A 17,859-nucleotide genomic window follows, 5' to 3' on the forward strand; every position below is an offset into this window, starting at 1 on the left:
CATCAAGAGGCATCACAATTACAGTTGTAATAAAGTAATTGTAGAGGTTCCACTAGACACGTTTTCTGAAAGTTCTCCCCATAGTAAAAATGTAATTACTGATATAGCCTGAGAAATCCGTATTATTAGAGTCTAAACCCTGACGAAACCATGAAAGATAAAAAAACATGGCTGTAGTCAATTTTTCTCCAGCACCAGGACCATGTCTGTAGAACAGATGTTTGTTTCAGTACCTGGACAGCTCCTCAGCCTGTAGGATGGACATTACTTCTGGTATAATAATCTCTGTATTCAGCTGCTGGACGGCTCCTCAGCCTGTAGGATGGACATTACTTCTGGTATAATAATCTCTGTATTCAGATGCTGGACGGCTCCTCAGCCTCTAGGATGGACATTACTTCTGGTATAATAATCTCTGTATTCAGATGCTGGACGGCTCCTCAGCCTGTAGGATGGACATTACTTCTGGGTATAATAATCTCTATATTCAGATGCTGGATGGCTCCTCAGCCTCTAGGATGGACATTACTTCTGGTATAATAATCTCTGTATTCAGATGCTGGATGGCTCCTCAGCCTCTAGGATGGACATTACCTCTGGGTATAATAATCTCTATATTCAGATGCTGGATGGCTCCTCAGCCTCTAGGATGGACATTACTTCTGGTATAATAATCTCTGTATTCAGATGCTGGACGGCTCCTCAGCCTGTAGGATGGACATTACTTCTGGTATAATAATCACTGTATTCAGATGCTGGACGGCTCCTCAGCCTGTAGGATGGACATTACTTCTGGTATAATAATCTCTGTATTCAGATGCTGGACAGCTCCTCAGCCTCTAGGATGGACATTACTTCTGGTATAATAATCTCTGTATTCAGATGCTGGACGGCTCCTCAGCCTGTAGGATGGACATTACTTCTGGTATAATAATCTCTGTATTCAGATGCTGGACGGCTCCTCAGCCTGTAGGATGGACATTATGTAGGATATAATAATCTCTGTATTCAGATGCTGGACGGCTCCTCAGCCTCTAGGATGGACATTACTTCTGGGTATAATAATCTCTATATTCAGATGCTGGACGGCTCCTCAGCCTGTAGGATGGACATTACTTCTGGATATAATATTATCTGTATTCAGATGCTGGACGGCTCCTCAGCCTGTAGGATGGACATTACTTCTGGTATAATAATCTCTGTATTCAGATGCTGGATGGCTCCTCAGCCTGTAGGATGGACATTACTTCTGGTATAATAATCTCTGTATTCAGATGCTGGACGGCTCCTCAGCCTCTAGGATGGACATTACTTCTGGTATAATAATCTCTGTATTCAGATGCTGGACGGCTCCTCAGCCTCTAGGATGGACATTACTTCTGGGTATAATAATCTCTGTATTCAGATACTGGATGGCTCCTCAGCCTGTAGGATGGACATTACTTCTGGGTATAATAATCTCTGTATTCAGATGCTGGATGGCTCCTCAGCCTCTAGGATGGACATTACTTCTGGTATAATAATCTCTGTATTCAGATGCTGGATGGCTCCTCAGCCTGTAGGATGGACATTACTTCTGGTATAATAATCTCTGTATTCAGATGCTGGATGGCTCCTCAGCCTGTAGGATGGACATTACTTCTGGTATAATAATCTCTGTATTCAGATGCTGGACGGCTCCTCAGCCTCTAGGATGGACATTACTTCTGGTATAATAATCTCTGTATTCAGATGCTGGACGGCTCCTCAGCCTCTAGGATGGACATTACTTCTGGGTATAATAATCTCTGTATTCAGATGCTGGATGGCTCCTCAGCCTCTAGGATGGACATTACTTCTGGTATAATAATCTCTGTATTCAGATGCTGGACGGCTCCTCAGCCTCTAGGATGGACATTACTTCTGGGTATAATAATCTCTGTATTCAGATGCTGGATGGCTCCTCAGCCTGTAGGATGGACATTACTTCTGGTATAATAATCTCTGTATTCAGATGCTGGACGGCTCCTCAGCCTCTAGGATGGACATTACTGCTGGGTATAATATTCTCTGTATTCAGATGCTGGACGGCTCCTCAGCCTGTAGGATGGACATTACTTCTGGTATAATAATCTCTGTATTCAGATGCTGGATGGCTCCTCAGCCTGTAGGATGGACATTACTTCTGGTATAATAATCTCTGTATTCAGATGCTGGACGGCTCCTCAGCCTCTAGGATGGACATTACTGCTGGGTATAATATTCTCTGTATTCAGATGCTGGATGGCTCCTCAGCCTGTAGGATGGACATTACTTCTGGTATAATAATCTCTGTATTCAGATGCTGGACGGCTCCTCAGCCTGTAGAATGGACATTGCTTCTGGGTATAATAATCTCTGTATTCAGATGCTGGACGGCTCCTCAGCCTGTAGGATGGACATTACTTCTGGTATAATAATCTCTGTATTCAGATGCTGGACGGCTCCTCAGCCTCTAGGATGGACATTACTGCTGGGTATAATATTCTCTGTATTCAGATGCTGGACGGCTCCTCAGCCTGTAGGATGGACATTACTGCTGGTATAATAATCTCTGTATTCAGATGCTGGAGGGCTCCTCAGCCTGTAGAATGGACATTACTTCTGGTATAATATTCTCTGTATTCAGATGCTGGATGGCTCCTCAGCCTGTAGAATGGACATTGCTTCTGGGTATAATAATCTCTGTATTCAGATGCTGGACGGCTCCTCAGCCTGTAGGATGGACATTACTTCTGGTATAATATTCTCTGTATTCAGATGCTGGACGGCTCCTCAGCCTGTAGGATGGACATTACTTCTGGGTATAATAATCTCTGTATTCAGATGCTGGATGGCTCCTCAGCCTGTAGGATGGACATTACTTCTGGTATAATAATCTCTGTATTCAGATGCTGGACGGCTCCTCAGCCTGTAGGATGGACATTACTTCTGGTATAATAATCTCTGTATTCAGATGCTGGATGGCTCTTCAGCCTGTAGAATGGACAATACTTCTGGTATAATAATCTCTGTATTCAGATGCTGGACGGCTCCTCAGCCTCTAGGATGGACATTACTGCTGGGTATAATATTCTCTGTATTCAGATGCTGGACGGCTCCTCAGCCTGTAGGATGGACATTACTTCTGGTATAATAATCTCTGTATTCAGATGCTGGACGGCTCCTCAGCCTGTAGGATGGACATTACTGCTGGTATAATAATCACTGTATTCAGATGCTGGATGGCTCCTCAGCCTCTAGGATGGACATTACTTCTGGGTATAATAATCTCTGTATTCAGATGCTGGATGGCTCCTCAGCCTGTAGGATGGACATTACTTCTGGTATAATAATCTCTGTATTCAGATGCTGGACGGCTCCTCAGCCTGTAGGATGGACATTACTTCTGGTATAATAATCTCTGTATTCAGATGCTGGACGGCTCCTCAGCCTGTAGGATGGACATTACTTCTGGTATAATAATCTCTGTATTGAGATGCTGGAGGGCTCTTCAGCCTGTAGGATGGACATTACTGCTGGTATAATAATCTCTGTATTCAGATGCTGGACGGCTCCTCAGCCTGTAGGATGGACATTACTGCTGGTATAATAATCACTGTATTCAGATGCTGGACGGCTCCTCAGCCTGTAGGATGGACATTACTTCTGGTATAATAATCTCTGTATTCAGATGCTGGACGGCTCCTCAGCCTGTAGGATGGACATTACTTCTGGTATAATAATCACTGTATTCAGATGCTGGACGGCTCCTCAGCCTGTAGGATGGACATTACTTCTGGTATAATAATCTCTGTATTCAGATGCTGGACGGCTCCTCAGCCTGTAGGATGGACATTACTTCTGGTATAATAATCACTGTATTCAGATGCTGGACGGCTCCTCAGCCTGTAGGATGGACATTACTTCTGGTATAATAATCTCTGTATTCAGATGCTGGACGGCTCCTCAGCCTGTAGGATGGACATTACTTCTGGTATAATAATCTCTGTATTCAGATGCTGGACGGCTCCTCAGCCTGTAGGATGGACATTACTTCTGGTATAATAATCTCTGTATTCAGATGCTGGACGGCTCCTCAGCCTGTAGGATGGACATTACTTCTGGTATAATAATCTACTGTATTCAGATGCTGGACGGCTCCTCAGCCTGTAGGATGGACATTACTTCTGGTATAATAATCTCTGTATTCAGATGCTGGACGGCTCCTCAGCCTGTAGGATGGACATTACTTCTGGTATAATAATCTCTGTATTCAGATGCTGGACGGCTCCTCAGCCTGTAGGATGGACATTACTTCTGGTATAATAATCACTGTATTCAGATGCTGGACGGCTCCTCAGCCTGTAGGATGGACATTACTTCTGGTATAATAATCTCTGTATTCAGATGCTGGACGGCTCCTCAGCCTGTAGGATGGACATTACTTCTGGTATAATAATCACTGTATTCAGATGCTGGACGGCTCCTCAGCCTGTAGGATGGACATTACTTCTGGTATAATAATCTCTGTATTCAGATGCTGGACGGCTCCTCAGCCTGTAGGATGGACATTACTTCTGGGTATAATATTCTCTGTATTCAGATGCTGGACGGCTCCTCAGCCTGTAGGATGGACATTACTTCTGGTATAATAATCTCTGTATTCAGATGCTGGACAGATCTTTGTCCTGGTTCATTCCCCAGTGAACAGTGTGTTTGTGAGTCCATCATTATCCGTCATGTCTGATGTTGGTTTTCTCATGTTTCTCTGATGTACCAGACGATCTCAGCCCTTCCTCTCTGGGGAATATCATTCTACCGGCAATTGACGATGTATAAATAGGTGTTGTCTGAAGGGTAATGGTCCGGAGCTAACAGCCAAATCCAAACATTGTTCTTCACATGACAGATACGTCCGGCAAATTCCACATCTATCTCTGAGTTCCTTACAGAGCAACGATCGTGAATAACAAGAGCGCAGCTCCTTTTCCTGATGCCATCTCAATGTTATGTGTCCCATTACATAGGACCATTAAGCACCCAAATTATGCTTTGAGTGCAGCACAAGGTGCTCTGCCTTACAGACTCAAAGAAGACAAGTGAAACGTTAATTTATGTTAAGAGTATTTATTAATTAGTATCATAATCTTGTGGAGGAAACAAATCCTCTGCTCTGCTTTCACATGAATGTGCATGTTGTCTGTTTCACCCCCTCACACCCCGTATCTACACACAAGTCCATCCATAGCAGGTCTGCAGCCAGTCTAAGGTCTATTGGTAGCCATATTTTGGTTGCGTGCCACACAATAAATTGCATGAATGTGCCAACCCATAGACCCAGCACCTGCACCTGCTCTACGACTCGTGGAAGGTTGAAACCAGATTCAGTTGGCCAAATCCACATTTTTCATAGCTCTCCCCCCGTAGGAATGACGTAGAGTTTGAAGGGGTAGATCAGTATAGGTTTAGCCTATGGAACCTAAAGGGATCCAGTAACCCTATCCTTAGTATAGTTCATCCAGACTGGTGGGGGCCAACACCCATCACCCCAATGATCTTCTACAGTTTCGGGGAGCCACCATCACCAGAAACTAAACAGTTTACGGAGCTGGAAGCAGAAGTCGCCATCCAGCTGGCTGCAGCAGCTCTCAAGTGAATGGGATCTGAGCTGCAGTCCACCATCAACGAAGCCTTCCATCCATTGTATCGTTTTTGGTGCCAGTGGCTGTCGGGGGTGCCAGATATCAAAGCCCCACAAATCTGATACTGATGACTTGTCCTGAGAGTAGGCCATCAGTATCTAACTTTCAGAAAACCCCTTTAAGATCTTCAGGTTATACTATACCCCTGGTGTAAATTGGTGTGGACCATAACCAGGAGGATGGGGCCACTGTAGTCTTGCTTTGGGGCCGCTCTCTGAATTGACTTACATCCACCCCATCCTGCCATAACTGTATGGTACTCAAGAAAATTGAAAGATGACTCTTCAAATTAGCGAGTTAAAATAGGAATAAAGAAAATCCACTTGTCGTGACTTTCCTGGAGAAGTGATGAGTTTCTGGGGGAGTTCTTTTTACGTCTCAAGGATCTTCTCATCTCCTGAAGTCTGATGAGCAATGGAAAAACATTTAGATAGAATGAATTTTCGGCTGAACCTTTTAGTTTTTCCTGGCTGCCCTCCCCGATTCCTCCAGATCTGGCCCCTGCCCGTTCTTCGTGCTGTCTTATTAATCACCTCTTAATATCATAACTCTACACGCGTCCTTATAGATAAGACAGTGAATCAATATGCGCCCGCTGCCAACCCTATTACCACATCTAATGAAGCTCCACTTCCTGCAGTAAATTAAGATCATCTTCCTGCAGACGATAATGGGATTGGAAAGTTTCTCTGCCGTCTAACAACTCATCATCTTCGCTGCTTCTTCGGAAAAACCTCTGAAGATCCCGGGCTCGCTTGGAATCCATTATCGTGGATGCAAAATGTCACTGATTCACTTGTCATTCATGACCCATCAGGATAAGCTTCTCCTGTCAGAGCTGTGTCTGCAAGATGGATGAAATAAATTAGTCCTCTCGGGGAAAATACCGAGACGAATCTATCTTCTTACCACTTTTACATCTGCATCCCTCCATGTCGCAGGAAGCGTTCTGTGGATGGGATTCCTCCATCTCTCGCAGCACCTCTTATTCTGGGGGTATAAACCCCTCCTGGTGTCAGTAGAAGATCTATGTATGTAGATATAGGGAGTTTAGATGTAGACGTCACAACCCGGGTCTGAAGGAGAGGACACCTCTCGGTGTGGATCCTGTTACAGATTTTGCACTGGGGTGCGGTAGCTTCATGTTACCCCTCTGGTTAGATGGTTTATAGCAAAAAATGATAAGGTTTGGAATCTGAATTGAAGCTATTCAGAACCCATGAATCTTTTGTGATCTCTTCAGCATCATCGTCAGCAGCTATCTATGAATGAGGCAGAGCTTTCTCCCTCTATCACAGCAGGAAGTCTCATCTCAGATGAACTACGTTGTGCTACATTGTATCCCTTTGTTTCGGTGCCAGTCATTACTTCCACACTGAGCTGTTGGTAAACTGCTCTGGGGAGAGATAATCGGTGGCCTTGATTGTCAGGGAGAGAGACTTCTCAATCCATTCCTTTTAGTTTCATCCCTGATGGCGAGAGATTGGAGGATTCCCTGGTGTCACAAAACATACAGAACACAAAACAGTCTAATAACAATAATGTAAATCTACACATTGCAAGACGATCCGGGTGGTCTCCACAAGATGTAACAGGGAGGACTCCACTACATGTAGCAAGAACTCTAGAACATTTAACCGCAAAAACTCTAGAACATGTGTTACAAATAACTCTAGAACATCTAAGAATAACCAGAGCATGTAACAAAGTACGAATAACTCTAGAAAATGTAACAGGAACAATTCTAGAACATGTGGTATCAAAAACTATAGAACAGATAGAATGAAAAACTAAGAAGAGTAACTATAACATGTAACAAATCAGCTCTAGAACACGTAGCAGGTATAAATCCTTAACATGTACAGTAGACTCTGGGTCACCTCAAGGCACCACCGTGGAAAATACGGACTCCAATGCTCAACCAGTTGAGGAAAGTCCAAGCTTTATTGATTATGAAACCATAATGCATTTTGGGGATGCTGCCCCTTCTTCACAGCCGGTGTTCTGCTGTGGCATTGTTTGGATACCTGTCAATAACCATCGCCTGGGTCACTTACCGCTTTATTAGTGGTTGTGGCTTATCACAACCCAACAAGGTGACATCATTCCCACACACGCCTTATGTATCTTATCTTTGGTGCCCCACAACTGTTCTACACTATCTAGTGCACGGCACAGTTTTTTTTCCCTCTTTTCTCAAAAATCTAAAACATAAGAATAACTAGAACATGTAACAAATGAACCATAGAACATGTGGAAGGAATATTTGTAGAACATGTGCCATGGAGAACACTAGAACATGTAAGAAGAATAACTAGAGCATATAACAAATGAACTCTAGAACATGTAACAGGAATAACTACTACATGTAACAAGAATCACTTTGCTACATGTTATAATAACTCAAGCACATGTTACAAGTTTAAACATGTAACAGAAATAACTAGAACATGTACTAGGAATAGCTAGAATGTGTATCAGGGCGAACTGTAGAAAATGTATTAGGAATAGCGAGAACATGTAAAGAGAAGAACTCTAGAACATCTACTAGGAATAGCTAGAACATGTAACAAGAAGAACTGTAAAACATATACGAAGAATAGCTAGAACATGTAACAATAAACTGTAGAACATATATGAAGAATAGCTAGAACATGTATTGAGAAGTCTAGAACATCTACTAGGAATAGCTAGAACATGTAAGAAGAAGAACTCTAAAACATGTACCAGGAATAGCTAGAACATGTAACAAGAATAACTCTAAAACATGTACCAGGAATAGCTAGAACATGTAACAAGAATAACTCTAAAACATGTACCAGGAATAGCTAGAACATGTAACAAGAATAACTCTACAACATGTACTAAGACCAGCTAGAACATGTAATGAGAAGAACTCTAGAACATGCACTAGGAATAGCTAGAACTTGTAATGAGATGTAAGAGGACGGTGTGATTTGCACTAATCATTGTATAAAACACAGAGAGAGAATGCACCAAACAGATATAACACTGACTATGCTGGCAAGACATAAATGCAGGTATTAAAAGCTGAGACTTTTGCCAATATATTCCAGTCATGGAGATATCGGAGCCCATCATGCACCACGTCACGGTTCTCAGCATGGCAAGGGGTCCTAACCGCTGCTCTAACTATGGTGTGAACACGGTCTGAAGGTGAACATGCACTAGGAATAGCTAGAACTTGTAATGAGATGTAAGAGGACGGTGTGATTTGCACTAATCATTGTATAATGATTGTATCTGTGACACAATTACTGATGTTTTTGCCATGCAGAGACATGTTACACTGTATGTCACCACCGTGTCACAATGACCACTCTTCTCGTGTAGCAGTGGTCCATAGGAATGCCTCATAGGACCATCATATGACCTGTGATGACCGGGACACGCTGATCACTCAGCTCCAGCTTTACACAGTACACCGGACACCAGAGCTCGCTCTTCTGGATGTTGTGCGTGACTGTCACCTCCTCATTACCATTCATACGTTCTAACCCTCTGGACTGGTTCTAGATCAGTCTTCAAAAAATTACAAATGAAAATAAAAATCCCCAAAAATGTATCCACATAGTATCAGAGCAGGTCAACAAGTCCAGGTCTGTGTCACAAGGAACATCCCTAGGGCTGGGACACAGGTGCAGGCGGCAGGTCAGTGGTAACAACCCTCATCATCCATCACCTGGAGCGGCCTTAGATCTAATCAGCCAGGTTTATGGGACTTGTGAGTTCTGCGGAGACCCAGCTCTCTCATTACATGATCTGACATCATCAGTATAGCGGTTACTTATATGATGTAATATAGCGGTTACATACATGATGTAATATAGCGGTTACATATATGATGTAATATAGCGGTTACTTATATGATGTAATATAGCGGTTACTTATATGATGTAATATAGCGGTTACTTATATGATGTAATATAGCGGTTACATATATGATGTAATATAGCGGTTACTTATATGATGTAATATAGCGGTTACTTATATGATGTAATATAGCGGTTACTTATATGATGTAATGTAGCGGTTACTTATATGATGTAATATAGCGGTTACTTATATGATGTAATATAGCGGTTACATACATGATGTAATATAGCGGTTACATAAATGATGTAATATAGCGGTTACATATATGATGTAATATAGCGGTTACATACATGATGTAATATAGCGGTTACATATATGATGTAATGTAGCGGTTACTTATATGATGTAATATAGCGGTTACTTATATGATGTAATGTAGCGGTTACTTATATGATGTAATGTAGCGGTTACTTATATGATGTAATATAGCGGTTACTTATATGATGTAATGTAGCGGTTACATAAATGATGTAATATAGCGGTTACATATATGATATGATGGCTGGGGGCTCCCCATACTCTCTGCGGTGGGGGAGGGGTTCGGGTTCATACCACTGCAGATTTAACGAGGCCTTGTGTTCCAAGGGCAGGTCAGTGGCTGCCATACTGCAGCAGCTGAGCGAATGTGTAATTGATTGGTTATGTCTTTATTGTAGAAAAGATGCAGAGAACAGTTGGCAGAGACTAAATAGGTAATTGATTTGTTATGTCTTAAATAGAAGTTATTGCCGCTCTATATTTAGGTACGAGAAGTAGCCAATGGCGTTCATCATGAGCCAGGACGCCCTGAGATGCATCACCAGACTATGATGGGGGTTGTAGTACTGTGTGCACAGTATCCCACAGGATATGATTAGATACACAGCTCAGCAGTCAGTATCACACAGGATAGGATTAGATACACAGCTCAGCAGACAGTATCACACAGGATAGGATTAGATACACAGCTCAGCAGACTGTATCACACAGGATAGGATTAGATACACAGCTCAGCAGACAGTATCACACAGGACAGGATTAGATACACAGCCCAGCAGACAGTATCACACAGGATAGGATTAGATACACAGCTCAGCAGACAGTATCACACAGGATAGGATTAGATACACAGCTCAGCAGACAGTATCACACAGGACAGGATTAGATACACAGCTCAGCAGACAGTATCACACAGGATAGGATTAGATACACAGCTCAGCAGACAGTATCACACAGGATAGGATTAGATACACAGCTCAGCAGACAGTATCACACAGGAGAGGATTAGATACACAGCTCAGCAGACAGTATCACACAGGATGGGATTAGATACACAGCTCAGCAGACAGTATCACACAGGATAGGATTAGATGCACAGCTCAGCAGACGGTATCACACAGGATAGGATTAGATACACGGCTCAGCAGACAGTATCACACATGATAGGATTAGATACACGGCTCAGCAGACAGTATCACACAGGATAGGATTAGATACACAGCTCAGCAGACAGTATCACACAGGATAGGATTAGATACACAGCTCAGCAGACGGTATCACACAGGATAGGATTAGATACACGGCTCAGCAGACAGTATCACACATGATAGGATTAGATACACAGCTCAGCAGACAGTATCACACAGGATAGGATTAGATACACAGCTCAGCAGACAGTATCACACAGGATAGGATTAGATACACGGCTCAGCAGACAGTATCACACAGGATAGGATTAGATACACGGCTCAGCAGACAGTATCACACAGGATAGGATTAGATACACAGCTCAGCAGGCAGTATCACACAGGATAGGATGAGATACACAGCTCAGCAGGCAGTATCACACAGGATAGGATTAGATACACGGCTCAGCAGACAGTATCACACAGGATAGGATTAGATACACGGCTCAGCAGACAGTATCACACAGGATAGGATTAGATACACAGCTCAGCAGACAGTATCAAACAGGAGAGGATTAGATACACAGCTCAAGAGACAGTATCACACAGGATAGGATTAGATACACAGCTCAGCAGACAGTATCTCACAGGATAGGATTAGATACACGGCTCAGCAGACAGTATCACACATGATAGGATTAGATACACGGCTCAGCAGACAGTATCACACAGGATAGGATTAGATACACGGCTCAGCAGACAGTATCACACAGGATAGGATTAGATACACAGCTCAGCAGGCAGTATCACACAGGATAGGATTAGATGCTCAGCAGACAGTATCACACAGGATAGGATTAGATACACAGCTCAGCAGACAGTATCACACATGATAGGATTAGATACACAGCTCAGCAGGCTGTATCACACAGGGTAGGATTAGATACACAGCTCAGCAGACAGTATCACACAGGATAGGATTAGATACACAGCTCAGCAGACAGTATCACACAGGATAGGATTAGATACACAGCTCAGCAGACAGTATCACACAGGATAGGATTAGATACACAGCTCAGCAGACAGTATCACACAGGGCAGGATTAGATACACAGCTCAGCAGACAGTATCACACAGGAGAGGATTAGATACACAGCTCAGCAGACAGTATCACACAGGATAGGATTAGATACACGGCTCAGCAGACAGTATCACACAGTACAGAATTAGATACACAGCTCAGCAGGCAGTATCGCACACGGTAGGCTTAGATACCCTCTGCAGTACCCGTACATAGCGGTTTCTGTATATTTCGCTCTCTCACTCGTTTCTCTTTATTTAGGGTGAAACCAAAGTGCTGAAGCTGAAGAACCTGCGTCCTCAGGATTACGCCAACTACACGTGCCAGGTGTCTGTGCGCAACGTCTGCGGGATCCCGGATAAATCCATCACTTTCCGCCTCACTAATAAAACTGGTAAGGGACACGGGGAAGGGGGGGCTTGGAGCTCGGGGGCAGGGTACAGGATGGGGCCCCACGTTATAGACCCGGCTGTCAGCCATTCCCATCCACATTCATTCCTCATGACCCCAAACTATGGTGGAGCCCAAGCCATACACCTACATACCTTATCCCCGGTGACAGCGGCTCATCATCTCCATCATCATTATCAACTTCATAATCATCATCTTCATCGTCATCTTCATCATCATCATCATGGTCATAATCACCATCTTCGTCATCATCATCTTCATCACCATAATCTTCATTGTTATCTTCATAATCATTATCATCATAATCGTCATAATCATTATCATCATAATCGTCATAATCATTATCATCATAATCGTCATAATCATTATCATCATAATCGTCATAATCATTATCATCATAATCGTCATAATCATTATCATCATAATCGTCATAATCATTATCATCATAATCGTCATAATCATTATCGTCATAATCATTATTATCATGGTCATCATCTTCATCCATCACCTCTTCTTCAGCGATTACCAGACACGGAGCGATGGCGGCCGGAGAGCGCGGCTCTGGTAATGGGTGCTCATCCTGATAAGTGGCCCCCGTACCGGGGAGGGTCGTCAGTCTGGAAGGCCCTTCTCGTATTATGGTTCCGGGGGGTTCAAATGCTTTTCCACAAGGTCTGTCCCTTTCTATAAACGAAAACCTGTACAACATTGTAATGTACTATCTATATTAAATTGTTTAGTACATGTCATTAAATGTGAACCCCCTCTCCCCCAGAGAATAATCAGTCCTGGTGATGTGATGGACACACATGACCCAGTTGTCAGATCTGTTTATCCGTGTGTCCATAACTTGACCAGGACTGATCACCCATTGAGCAGTTTCCTATTAAATAACAGCAAGCAGAGATCTTAACCCTTCCATTATGCAGAAGTCAGAATCCCCTCGCTGACCGTCTTCTGTCCCGTTGTCTTAGCTGTTTTATTCTCGTGTCCATATCTGGTCAAGCCGGGTGACCACCAATATGGCCGCCATTACAGCCCTTAAAGGGGTTGTTTCCTTGGAGAGAGCGGAAGTGATTTTGATTAGGCAAAGTCTAGTAAACCTGGCTGACAACTCTGCACGAGGAGATTATCAGCCATCATTGGTTGTCGCCCAGTCTTATCCAGAACATGATAAAGCGCCTGCACAGGATTTATCGGAGGGGCTACGAGCCCCCCATCTTTTATGTCCGGATATGCTTGTCTGTCAGCGTTTCTCGGGCTTCATCCTTCTGTTCAGTTTTCAGAATTTTCTTTATATTTTTAGTCAGAGAAATATAACGAGAAAATGAGAGAATCTGTCTCCCAGGAAACGCGTAGCGTTCAGCCGGAACAGATGGCGCGTTAGTGTCCGGGTATTTTATCCATCTTCTCACGGAAGGTGATGAAACCATCGCTGTCCCCCCATCTGCTGCTCTGTACGGATGACCTGAACCCGCTGGCCTCATGGTGGACGGAAACTTCCAGGAATGTCCCGTAATTTAGTCTTTAGATAAAACTAATAAATATAAAACTATAATAATCCGAAAAACTCCCTGTGTGAGAACTTCAGTCACATGACCGCTCCGGTAGTCGTAGTCAGCCGCCTTCTCACCTGTAACATTACGTGATGGTGAGATACAGGCGCCGCTTGTCTTCTTGCCGTGTCTTGCTCTGCAGCCTCAGGTGTACAGTATATACAGTGTATAAATGAACACGTAGTAAGACGTTGACCACTGATCAGTCCTCTCTCCGTTCAGGAGCAGCTTGGTGGGGGCGAACAGGAGGCGACAAAAAGCTGTATAGAAGCAAGAAATCGCTCCAGTCTCCCCTATGGCTCAAAGCAGAGGCCGGTCAGTGTCCTCTGTTTCTTTCTGCATAAGAAGAGGCTTTGATGGTTGGCATGAGTGTGAGCGTGAGTGAGTGTATAAGAAAGAGTATGATGTATAAGAAAGTGTATGATGTATAAGAAAGTGTATGAATAGATGAGTGGGTGGGTGTATAAGAGAGAGAGTGTGTGAATAGATGAGTGAGTGCATGAATGGGTGGATGTATAAGAGAGTGAGTGTATGAATAGATGAGTGAGTGCATGAATGGGTGCATGTATAAGAGAGTGAGTGTATGAATAGATGAGTGGGTGGGTGTATAAGAGAGTGAGTGCATGAATGGGTGGGTGTATAAGAGAGTGAGTGTATGAATAGATGAGTGAGTGTATGAATGGGTGGATGTATAAGAGTTAATGTATGAGTAGATGAGTGAGTGTATGAATGGGTGGATGTATAATAGAGTGAGTTTATGAATAGATGAGTGAGTGTATGAATGGGTGGATGTATAAGAGAGTGGGTGTATGAATAGATGAGTGGGTGTATGAATGGGTGGGTGTATAAGAGAGTGAGTGTATGAATGGGTGGGTGTATAAGAGAGTGGGTGTATGAATGGGTGGGTGTATAAGAGAGTGAATGTATAATTAGATGAGTGGGTGTATGAGCGGGTGGGTGTATAAGAGAGTGAGTGTATGACTAGATGAGTGGGTGTATGAATGGGTGGGTGTATAAGAGAGTGAGTGTATGAATGAGTGGGTGTATGAATGGGTGGGTGTATAAGAGAGTGAGTGTATGAATAGATGAGTGGGTGTATGAGTGGGTGGGTGTATAAGAGAGTGAGTTTATGAATAGATGAGTGGGTGTATGAATGGGTGGGTGTATAAGAGAGTGAGTGTATGAATAGATGAGTGGGTGTATGAATGGGTGGGTGTATAAGAGAGTGAGTGTATGAATGAGTGGGTGTATGAATGGGTGGGTGTATAAGAGAGTGAGTGTATGAATAGATGAGTGGGTGTATGAATGGGTGGGTGTATAAGAGAGTGAGTGTATGAATAGATGAGTGGGTGTATGAATGGGTGGGTGTATAAGAGAGTGAGTGTATGAATGAGTGGGTGTATGAGTGGGTGGGTGTATAAGAGAGTGAGTGTATGAATAGATGAGTGGGTGTATGAGTGGGTGGGTGTATAAGAGAGTGAGTGCATGAATAGGTGAGTGGGTAAATTAATGAATGAGGTAAATAAATGGGTGTATGAATGAGTAGGTAAATAAATGAGTGGGCGTATGAGTAAATGGGTAAATGAATGTATGTTTGAGTGATTTTGTAAGTGTTAAGCTTATATTAGAGGGACAGATAATTGTGCAGATCCTCGCTAATAAGTGTGGCAGTGTAATACTGCTGCCGATTACAGAGAAAACTCTTGGCATTTTTCAGCGGGTATAAAAATCCTTGTTTATCGGCCGCAGATCTCGCTGTGTAATCACAATCCGCTGCCGGTCACGAGCGATGGCATAACGATCGCTCCTCCCCATGCTGCTAATGGGCAGTCGATTGTCAAGAAGGAATACTTCCCTCCGGACAATCGCCGGTGTCATCTACTCATCTACTGTGAGCCTAAATGAATGTGAGTGAGTGTATGAAAGAGTAAATGGTAATGGGAAAGGGTAAATGAAAGGGTGAGTGTATAAGAGAGTGGGTTAATGAGTGGATGTATGGGTGAATAACTGTATGAATGGGTGAGTGGGTAAATGAACCTGTGATTGAGTGTATGAATGGGTAGGTGTATAAGCGAGTAGATAAATAAATGGGAGTGTGGGTGAGTAGGTGTATGAATAGGTGGGTGTATGGGTGAGTAGGAAAAATGGGTGATCAGGTGTATGAGTGAGTATACTGTATGTATAATTGATGGGTAAATGGGAGTATGACTGAGTGGGTGAGTAAGTGTATGAATAGGTTGATGTATGTGTGTGTGTATGAGAGGGATTATGAATCTGACTCTGATTGCGAATAAATGCAATATAATCATGACTGAATTAATATAAATGTGCGATTACGAATGAGGATGAATATCAATATGAGTGCGTCAGAGTAAGACTCATAATATTATATATAATTCTGAGTGTGTAAGAGTATGAGTGTGAGTATGTTTAGTTCTCAGTATTAGTGTTGGTGTAAGTATGAGTCTTACTGTAGGAGGAAGGATGAGTATTTGAGTGAGATCAGGTGAGAGACTGGCTGGGTCCGTGTTAGTTTGAACGTATGAACATGAAGGGTTTGGGGACCTTGTGTGAGCGCGGCGCGCGGCCCGTGGAAAGTTCTGCTGCTTCGTCCTGTTGCTGCTTCCAGAATTTCTTGTTCAAAAAGCAAACGGACAAGAAATTCCACATTTGCCGTAATTTTTGCCTGTTGTCTGCAGTGCGGGGTAAAGGGGTTCTGCTATGTGATATTTCCCTCCCTGACCCGGGGTTCACATACTTTATTTCACAGGGCTCAGGCTCTTACTCTGACTATTACTATCATTCTTATCATTGTTACTTTTTGATACAAATAATCTAATAATATAAATATTGAGACACAAGTTTTTGGATCTTCTCGGCGCAGGATCCAATATTTCCACACATTTTATCTTGTGTAGAAGTTTGGAATTTCTGCCTCAGCAAAAACTGCAGTGACACCGTATGACGGTATTATGTAATCTTACATGATATTATAAGAAGTGTTTTTCCTTTGGAAATGATAAGCGTATAATGCGACGCGTTATATATTCCACCATTGCTGAATCTCTGACTTTAGGGACCGGTGGCGACAGTCTCCGGTTAGGATTAGGCGCCCTCCATCAGGAGATATAGTATCCCCCGAATCCAGTCTCCAGTTACATATGAATCCCCCCCATCTCTGCGGTATGTAGGGCGCACAGTATAAATGCCGTATTATATCTCGACCATTTCATGTGAAGCCGATTAGCGTCTCAGTATTTTTGGAGAGTGAACAGAAACCAAAGGAACCTCACAAGAACATGTGGAGAACATACAGATGCTGCGCTGAGGCAGAGCCATGTACGGTAGGCTGTGTGCAGTGACCTGGGAGGAGCCCCTACAGTTCTGTACTACTTAGTGTGCCGCCATATGGGGTCTTCATATGTTTTTGGAGATGTTCTTCTCTAGATGCTGCACATCATACAGTACATTCACCAGACAGAGGCCAAAAGAGCATTTGTTTTCCTTCACTGGGATGGAATATAGCAGAATACATCTTTCTACTTTCTGCTACACTTCCATACAGAAACGTGCCGCAACTAACGTATACTGTGCTTTGTGTTAGGGATCCTATGGGTGACATTATACGCTTATACATCAGAGGCAGCCATCATGGGTAGACATTGGTAAATGCCTTCGACATCTGTTGGATATTGTATTATATTATACAGATCTGGAGGGACAGTAGGGCCTTGTAGAAGTGCATGGGCTCCTCAGGGGCGTGGCTGAAGGCACATAGACCCGGGTGTAAAGCATCACCATACTGCTTCCACACCGGCGGGCCGCAG

The 17,859-nt window shown here is 43.3% G+C and overlaps 1 protein-coding gene across 1 annotated transcript in view; it reads left to right on the forward strand.

The window, feature by feature from the left end:
• LOC122922341 (MAM domain-containing glycosylphosphatidylinositol anchor protein 1-like) overlaps positions 1 to 17,859 on the forward strand; it is a 276,736-nt gene that overhangs the window by 152,143 nt on the left and 106,734 nt on the right. Inside the window, exons 5-6 of the mRNA XM_044272917.1 lie at positions 12,327 to 12,459; positions 14,255 to 14,347. Of these exons, the coding sequence (XP_044128852.1) occupies positions 12,327 to 12,459; positions 14,255 to 14,347 (226 nt within the window). The remainder of the gene's footprint in view (positions 1 to 12,326; positions 12,460 to 14,254; positions 14,348 to 17,859) is intronic.

The sequence above is a fragment of the Bufo gargarizans genome, unplaced genomic scaffold (assembly GCF_014858855.1).
Source record: "Bufo gargarizans isolate SCDJY-AF-19 unplaced genomic scaffold, ASM1485885v1 fragScaff_scaffold_220_pilon, whole genome shotgun sequence".
NCBI classification, from domain to species: Eukaryota; Metazoa; Chordata; class Amphibia; order Anura; family Bufonidae; genus Bufo; species Bufo gargarizans.